General features: G+C 43.3%; 1 protein-coding gene across 2 annotated transcripts in view; it reads right to left on the bottom strand.

The window, feature by feature from the left end:
- Window positions 1-8,948: 8,948 nt before the first annotated feature.
- Window positions 8,949-9,745, bottom strand: part of slc37a2 (solute carrier family 37 member 2) — a 37,127-nt gene continuing 36,330 nt past the window's right edge. For both annotated transcript variants that reach the window (XM_083776508.1, XM_083776507.1), the window contains exon 19: window positions 8,949-9,217. Coding sequence is in view for 1 of the 2 variants with exons in the window: in XM_083776507.1 (XP_083632633.1) it covers window positions 9,202-9,217 (16 nt within the window). In the remaining variant the exon portion in view is untranslated. The remainder of the gene's footprint in view (window positions 9,218-9,745) is intronic.

Genomic DNA, 9,745 nt, shown 5'->3' with positions numbered 1-9,745 from the left:
AACCATGACAATGTCCACGTCTGCATCCCCTGGTGCATTGATAACAGTGCAGCCCTTCTTCTGCAGTTCCTCAGTGACAAGCTTAATAAGTCCTTGTTTGTTAGAAGATCTGGAGAGGAAGTCATCCTTTCTTCCCACAAACTCAGTTTGTGCAGTGAAGCTAACGACTGGGTGGGTGCTTTGCCCACGTCGCTGATGCGTATTGTCTTTGATGGAAGGAGTGTCACTATAACCATCAAAAACCACAGCTGCTTTACCATAATGGTATATGGTAAAGTCAGCATAGGACTGCGCAATAGCACCATAACTGTCACTGCTTTTCCATGGCAAGCGATGAATCAGGGAGCCACCGTCAAGGACATACTGTTCAGTTGGTGGGATCGAATCCAGTATAGTTTTGTTTGATTTCTTGCTTGACAGTTCAGCTACTGCCTGTGCTAATTGGGGTTTATCAGCCTTACGCAATATTCCTTTGGCTTCAAACAGGGCTGCAGGGAATGGGCTGAGCTCATAGGTCATTACATCTTCCAGTGAAAGGTCTCCGGTTTGTGACATAATGATAAATCGCTGGAACAACAGGGCAGGATCTATCGTTCGGTCATGGGGAACTTTGACGCTAGACTCATCTGCAAGGGTTTTTACCCGGTCTTTTCGTTTGAATGAGATCCCAAAAACGGGGTTTCCAACCATTTTTTCAATGATCTCATTGCCAACAGTCTCAAACTCATGAACATTCACGTCTTCTTTGGCGACTACACCAGTCACAATGTTTCTCAGAGATGGATCTAGAGAGAATGGTTTGAAAGTGCTAAGTTTTTCTTTGATCTTTTCCAGGTCAGCATGATCTCGTTTCATCCTGGGAACTGTTGATTCTCTGTGTTGCTCACTGGTCGTGTAGATGAGATCATTGAATTCCTGCATGGCGTTATTGTACTCGGATGTGATGGGTATGGACATGGTCCACAACGCACGCATTTCTTCGGTCATTCCACTTCCATGAGTCAAACTTCCACTACTCTTCAAGGACCGCATCAAGGTCTGCTCAATGACAAGGTCAGAGCTAAGGCCTGCCCAGTAGTGGTTGCTACGGCGGATCACATGGAAACCCCTGGCAAATTTGACATAGACATCTGGATGTCTGGCTTCTAGTTGGCACATTTCTTGGACATAGAAAAAAACTGATTTTAGGTAATTGTAGTGCCCAGCAGCAGCAAATACTGGCAGGCAGTCCAACATTGCACGCAAGTGCATCGTCCAGGATCCTGTGCGATCTGCTTTGAACAGTGCTCTTGCCGACTGCAACATTTTCTGATAGTTCAACCACAGCCGACTGGTTTTTGACCTTGTGCTGAGTTCTGCCTTCTTAGTGTCCATTTTGTCTTTGACTTCTCTCAACACATTCCGATGCTACTGCACTCTCCAAAGTTGTCTCTTTTGCTACCAAGGATGAGTACATTTCTTCTGCCTCACCCATCAATGACTCAAACTGTGGGTTATCCTCCAACAGATCTGACACTACTAGGTGATTGATACATCTGTCCACCAGCAGATGTCCACGGAAAGCTCTTTGTACAGATTTTCCAGTCATCATATGTTGGACGGCATTTGAGCCATATACACCTTCAAGAATGTTCCTGAGTCCTGAGCCTTCCATCAGTGTTCCTATGGCACCAAGTAGGTTCATAAATGTATGGAAACCTCCAAGCATCAACACAATGCTTTTCAGCTGGCTACTCTGTGGCGCATCCATGATGATCTCTGCAGCTTTCCAATACAGTGGCTGATCAAACGTAATAATAGGTGGAACATTATGTTTGATGGCAAGATCACAAATGAAATTCAGTGTAGACAGAATGCATGTCTTGTCTCCAGAATACAAGTCAATCATAGGTAAGAACACAACAGATGATTGCCCTGGATGTTCTAATCCTTGGTGAATGGTATGCATCATTCCCTGCAACCCAGGGGTTTCTTGCTTGAAATTTAGTGAGAGCTCCCACAGTACATCAACTGTCCTATCACAGTTGATCAATGCCGGGAGTTCTTTGAACACAATGTTTTGACGCACATGTTTTGCAAAGCGATGTTCGATGATTGGGATTTTACTCTGCATTGAAAAATTCAGGGTGGTAATCTGTTTCCTTGGAATTACACAATCCTTCTTTCGCCCTGGTGTGAGTGCTGCTATGATACCCATTCCGTGGAAGGTCCCCCGGCCATCGATAGTAAGAATATTGTGGTCAACATTGTCACCAGCAAAAAGAAGAGCTATGTCTGGCAAATCTATGTCATCCGCTAACATATCTGGGGCAATTGAAGCTGCATTCTTTTCAAAACGCAAGACTTCTGCATACGATGAACTAAATCCCATCCCATTAAGAGTGTCCACAAGGAATCGTGATCGATAGAAATGATGTGCCTGCACTGCAAGACCAACTTGTAAGGGAGCTACAACGGCACGTGGTCGTACTGCTTGGACAATTGCCTGTCCAATTGCTGCAACCTTCCGGCTTGTCTCCTTACCCACAAAAAGACAATTTAACAATGTCTGCAAAGTGCCAGGAACAAATGAAAGGGCAGAATCAAGCTCAAGTGACTTTGCACTTGGATACTGATTGGTAACATTGGGGACATTGGACTTGATATCACTTTTAATCAATCTTGCTGCTGTTTCAATGATCACTTGTCTTTGTGTTTCTTCATCCTTTGCTTGTGCGTTAAAATAAGATCTCAGTATTTGTGAAGTCCTTTCCCTCATTGTCACTATGTCTTTGAGGCCTTCCCCTTCAGAAAAATGTACACTGTCCCCATACTTTTATTTTAGCTTTGTCTTAAGGTAGGCCTTTACAATTGGTTCGGAATCTGTATTTGTCAGAAATTCCTTCATTTTATCATACAAATGTGTAACTGTCAACTGTTCCTCGTCATTATTCTCAAGGTAGGAGCAAACCTTCATGAATGCCTGCTCCTGATCTTCATTTTTGGGCCGGCCAGACTTTCAACATTTTGCCTCTGGAGCATTCTGGAATTGTATTGGTAAGGGACGCCCAGTACGGAAATTTACACTACAAGTTTGATGGTAAATACCGTCCGCAGCATGTAGATCACGACCATAATATTCAATTCTGCCTTTGACGGTGAAGGCCAATTCATCTGAGTGATTGTCACAACACTCAAGAATGGACTCCACAAATGTATCATATTTACATATGTACATATCTAAAGGCTGCACTTTGATGATCATGTGAGTACTGAGTAAGTACTGTAGTCCCACAGAATAGACAGTCTGTTTTGCTGTTGAAAGGACTATCTGCTGATCTGGCACTTCTCTTTGGTGGCTCATCAACTTTAGTTTTTTGTTGGAGTATAATGTTTTTGGGATTTATGTACTGCTGTCGACATTTTGAGTGTACTTTTTCACCAGCTGAAATGACTATGTCATCCCCTCTTCGCACACTTGCACTGTTGATTCCATCAGCTCCCTTCTGACGGACTTCAACCACATCAGAAGCATCTCTTAATGCTTCATGGCAAATTTTGCAAGTTTCTCCAGCACTCATGGTCAGGCTACCATTTTAGTATGCTTTGCCACTAGCTGAAATGACTGTCAGCCCCTGTGAGCACACTGGCACTGCTAGCCTGTATTCCGAGTATGAATAAAGGTGAGAAAGAAAAAGAAAGAAAAAGAAAGAAAGAAAGAAAGCCTTCCTAAAAATATATTGAATGTGGTTCATGCCACTCCCCTACAACATCACATTTGGGGGACTACCTGAAAACGGGTGTCCATTTCAGAGGGTTTTAATAGAGTCACACACATGATATTGGATTTCACAATGATCTAATTGTATCTCTGCCATTTGGACAAGTCCACTGGATTCACAGGCCCCAAAAACATAGGGTTAGACACAAAACATATTTGTCTACGATAAATAATGAAGGAGTTAAGCTATTTTAATGATTTTTTGGCGATCTTGGACGCCATCTTGAAAATAACACCTTTCGGGTGATCAAACTTTGGTAAACTTTTAGTATGTTATTAGGGACACCTAATACTACAAAAAAACAGTTTCATAGATTTACTCGGCTATAAGGCTCATACATAGTCTGGATTTTCGGTGGTGAGGTGACCGCCGAACTACAACATGACGTCACAAGCCACGGTGAAGAGCAAACCACCGCCACCGCTCCAGCCCTTCTCTCTGTTTTTACTCACCACCGCTCAATGTTATTTCAGCTCCGGTGGTCAGCTCACCACCGGAGTGGTGGTCACCTCATCACCGAAAATCCAGACTATGAATAGGCCTAGGCCTTTAGAGTATATATATATACTCTATGAGCTACACCTGCAAACACTCACCTGAGTTTGATCAGCTTGTTGTAGAAGCTGTTTTTCGTTTAGTTTTTCACAGCCTGGTAAAAAACAAACGACTTGTTGTTTGTTGTAACAAACACTAGCAGCGTAGCTTGTTGAGCGTCAGTGCATCAGTGACTCTGCGTGTGCGTGTGCGTGTGTGTGGCGGTGCGGTGGTGTGTGACCAAGAGGTGGCGTGCGCCGCGCACGACCTGATGACTTAAATACATGCACCGATGCACGTGCGTTATTATGGATCCCACCGCAGCTCAACCTCCCCTCCCACTGACTGCTCCCAGCCCCACCTCCAGGCCCCAGCCCCACTGCAAAGGCGCGCACGCACGCACGCACACAGGAAAAATGGAGAGACTGAATGAAGGATGGCTGCTGCAAGTCACCACGCTAAATATCATAACTGAAGTTGTGGACATTGAAGTGATGCACATCAGCGTCGGAGAGGAATTAAACAGGCAATGTCAGATCAGTTACGCAACTTTTGGGAAATCGAATCCCTTGGAATCCACATGAAAGAAATGAATTCTTCTGAGAAGGAAGACATGGCAGTGTATCCCTGCAAGCCGTGCATGCCTATTCCCACTATAGGCTGAGGAAGAAATGCCACTTGACAGTTTTCAAATCAGCCTCATGGTGGCGCTACAACAGGCCAAGTTGCGTCTCACACACACACACACACACACACACACACACACACACACACACACACACACACACACACACACACACACACACACACACACACACACACACACACACAAACAAAATTACTCCTAAACATTTTGCCAAACATCACACACTCTCCTATCCTCCTGGTGGAGACCTTAGCTGTGCCCAGATAAGGGCACTTTTCATTTTGCACAGTGAAGTATAAACAAGGCTTTAGGATTTATAAGTCGTTTTTTGGCTTTATCAGACCAGAATTATGACAATGCCATTACAATGCTGACCAGTCGTTTTGGGCGCAAATATCTAATAGTAGGCTATACATGAACAAACTGTTAAATCTGACTCCAGTTAAAAGGGCCACAGATGTGATTGCATTACACAAACAGTATGATGACATTGAGATATAAGTAAGAAGCCTAGATTCAATGGGAGTTGTATACGACACGTATGGAAACGTATTGTGACACACACACACACACACAGTCTATTTATTTTTTTCATATTTTTTTGTATTGACTGACTGATGTTATCTGGCCGCATTGAAGTATAGGCCTATATGACTCAACTTTTAACATTTGATATTGTTTATAATAGTTTTAAAATGTTATAGTGATATGTATCTATAGGCATACATTTATGTTTTTGCTGGTTTCAAATTAAACCAACATAATTATACTAATTGTGCCTATAGCCTACCATGTTTGTGATTCTTCTCATGCGTTTTCAGTTCACAAACCAAAACATTAATACAAATAAAAATAAAAATCTTTGCAAATTTCTGTTTTCTGAAATTCAACAAAAAATATTATTTTTTAAATATATGTTTTATATATGGTGGATTCAGATTAAACAAGCCAATTATAAGCCTACTAACTACTAGCCCTAGAACGGCTCTTGTTGTTTCATATACAGTATGTACAGTATTTCACATACAAGAGCATACATGGGGCGACTGTGGCTCAGGAGGTAGAGCAGGTCGTCCAATGATCCATGGGTCGGCGGTTCGAATCCCGGCACTGAACCCCAAATTGCTCCCGATGTGCTGGTTGGTACCTTGCATGGCTTCTGCCGCAATCGGTGTATGAATGGGTGAATGTAATACACAATCTATGTAAAGCGCCTTGGATAAAGGCGCTATATAAATGCACCATTTACCAAGAGCCATATAGAACGGTCGTACTTACTTTTTGCCTTGTGATAGGTGCTGGGTAGTTAATCACACCACCTGCCAATTGTGTGACCCAAACTTTTGTGTTTCCCTGGTAATTGGTGATGACGTCTGCGGTAAACAGGACGTATTCGTAAAAATCAGTCCAGAGATTATTCGGCCGGTCAACATAGGCCCGTCTAGAGTTTAAATGGACAGGTAGCCTATCAGTCAACAGGCCCATCTAGAGTTTAAATGGACAGGTAGCCTATCAGTCAACAGGCCCGTCTAGAGTTTAAATGGACAGGTAGCCTATCAGTCAACAGGCCCGTCTAGAGTTTAAATGGACAGGTAGCCTATCAGTCAACAGGCCCGTCTAGAGTTTAAATGGACAGGTATCAGTCAACAGGCCCGTCTAGAGTTTAAATGGACAGGTATCAGTCAACAGGCCCGTCTAGAGTTTAAATGGACAGGTATCAGTCAACAGGCCCGTCTAGAGTTTAAATGGACAGGTATCAGTCAACAGGCCCGTCTAGAGTTTAAATGGACAGGTATCAGATCAGTCAAAAGGGAGACATGGAATAGGAAGGATGGATGGGGAAGGATCAACATATGGAATGTCAGAACAGGTCAGCTCCATATTGACAAACACACACACACACACACACACGCACACAAATTGATTGATTGAACATCAATTGAACATTGAACATTTGAATTTCACCGAATGTAGAATGGGTACATTTCAAACGAAAGCACGTAAGACAATACAAAAACTGCTATACTTTGTGGACAAAACCATGAAAAGCACAAGACTTTGAATTAAGACTTAATACATACATACATACATACATACATACATAGGGGTCCACCATTTTCAATTCATAGTCGTAAATTATTGACTAAATACATCACATCAACAAGCATACATTATATTTTCCAAATATATATTTTGACTGTCTGTCTGTTCTAAGTTCTGTCTTTCTTGGTGTATCCAGTCATACCATAGACTGCACCGTTCTATGTGGATCTCAGATTTCATGTGGCCATGCAGTCTATATGGTCATGTATGACATCACTACTATGACATCATTACTATGATGTCAGCATTATGATGCCAGAGATGTCAGACATCTCCATATCCAAGCAAACAGCTCGGGATCGCTGCTTACTACGACCACTGTCCAATCGCAGCTCTTCTTATAATCTAGGCGAGTGAACCTTCATAAGCTCGTCCAAACCGCCTATACTTTCAGCGCTTTCTGCGGGCTGAAAACAGACCGCGTTCCTGTAAACATGGCTACCATAACTACCACCGGTAGAAGGTTCCTGACCTCCGTCGTCAAGAATGCCGCCGCGGTGCTCGTTCCACCTCAGAGGACGTCATCCGCCGTTGCCGTTCCCGTTCGCGGCTACGGCGGAGGAGAGGTCTCCTCCTCGGGGGGCACCGGCGGCGGCGGTGAACCGATCACTCACACCGGCCACGTGTTCGACGAGAAGGACCCCAGGAGGGCCCGGTTCGTCGGCAGGCAGAAGGAGGTGAACAGGAACTTTGCAATCGACCTGGTGGCGGAGGAGCCCGTGCGCTTCGTGGAGGCCGGAGGGGTGGCGTGCTGCGACGGGGGAGGCGGCGCCCTGGGGCACCCCAAGGTCTACATCAACCTGGACCACGGCCAGGTGGGCACGTGTGGCTACTGCGGACTGCGCTTCAAGCAGGGGAGAGCGGAGGAGCCGGTCGTGGCGCAGCAGCACCACCTGGTGGCTGAGAGGAGGAGCACCTTCGGCGCGCTGAAAGGCATGACTACGCAAGTGCTGCGGAGACTGTTCTGTTCCATTAGAGACGGCGTCTCTCTGTTTTCTAAGATGTTTGTCAGATTTAAGTCCCAGAAGAAATGAAAAGGGCCTTCTAAACACTGACAGTTTTCTGACATGTTTCAGTGGTGCTCAAACGTTTTCCTGTAAAAGGAGCCCCAGAATTATCTGTAATTGGCCGCCGACCCCCACCTGAAAATATGTTGTTCCAGGGACCTCCCCAGAAGCAAAGATTAGTTAGCTCTGAAAGAATATATAGTCAAAGAGCGTTCAAGAGATATGGTTTTTCTATTATCTCCATCTTATGGTTTGTTTTGGGGATAGGTGTAAGAAAGGGTTCAAATGTGACATTATTTGACCTGGGTAACAAGAAGACATCTTAACTAGACACCATAAGGGTCCTAAAAAGCATGTGGTAAAAAAAGAATACACCTCAAACATTTTGTACAAAGAGAATGTGATTTAAACGTTTTCTGGTCGTTTTGGACTGTTTTTGTCCTGAAATGGATGTGCTTGAATCCTAAAAAATAACCACTTTACTTAATTCCTTGGGTCGAAATTATATTAGAAACGTGTTCATTTTGTCTCTGTATGTTGTTTAGTTCAAAAGTTATGGCATTTTCTGTTCATCTTGTGGTTCGTTTGGGGGGTAGGGGTAAGAAAGGGTTAAAATGAACCCCATAGCACATTAATTGACCAGGGAAACAAGACGAAATCTTATCTAGACACCATTAGCGTCCTAAAAAACATCCGGTATAAAAGAATACACCTCACACATTTTGTTCAAAGAGAAGTATAGATGTGATTTGAACGTTTTCTGGTCATTTTCTAGCTTTTTCTGTCCACACACACACACGGTCAGACAAAATGGGTAGCTAGCCAAATGGGTAGCTAGCTACAGTCAGTCTCCGTCACTATGGTGACCGAGAACCAGGAAGTTTGATGAAACAGAGACACGTTCGATAAAACATACCATGTGTGCATTTTAATGATATAACAACCATTTTCAGATGTACACAAGAGTTAAGAGTCAAGTCATTGTACAGGTAAGTAATAATAAAAAAAAGACTATTTAAAATATAACAAACAAGTACAGAAATAGTATATTTCTCTCTGATATGTAGTAAGTAAGTACCACAGTTCAAATCAAACGTGTCGGCTGGTGATGACGGTCATATTGCTGTTCACCATGGAATAATACGTCCTCTCAGATTTCTTTGAACCTGCAACACAAGATTCAATGACTCTGACAATGAGCACCATGACACATGACTAGGATACTGTAAATAATTATCTACATACAGTGATGTTAAAAACCCCTTTTAACCCATTTAGACCGGAGAAAAGATTCTACAAAATGTCTTCTGAATCCTGACAGTTTTCTGAAAAACCTCATGTGAGTCGTTTTCAAACTATGTCAAGGACCGCCAAAAGGCTATGTAATAAGCCTTCGATCCCCATCTGAATATATGTTGTCCCAGGGACCCCCCCCCCAGAAGCAAAGATTTGAGATAAAAACGTTCGCTCTGAAAGAATCTATATTCAAAGATTTGTGCCACATTTTCACGAGTTTAAAAAAAATAGCAGATCTAAAGGGTCGTAGCGCGGCACTCGGTGCTGCGCTATGTTTGAAAAATCGAAGAACGACTGACAGAAACATAGCTTTTTCAGAAAAGTGTCAGGATGTAGAAGACATTTTTAGAATCTGATCTCAGGTCAAAATGGGTTAATATAGTACTGCTGCATCACTG

Source organism: Protomyctophum parallelum (assembly GCF_964188405.1).
Source record: "Protomyctophum parallelum genome assembly, chromosome: 1".
Taxonomy (NCBI): Eukaryota; Metazoa; Chordata; class Actinopteri; order Myctophiformes; family Myctophidae; genus Protomyctophum; species Protomyctophum parallelum.
Note: the sequence above shows the minus strand (reverse complement) of the source record. Positions and strands in the feature narration are given on the sequence as shown.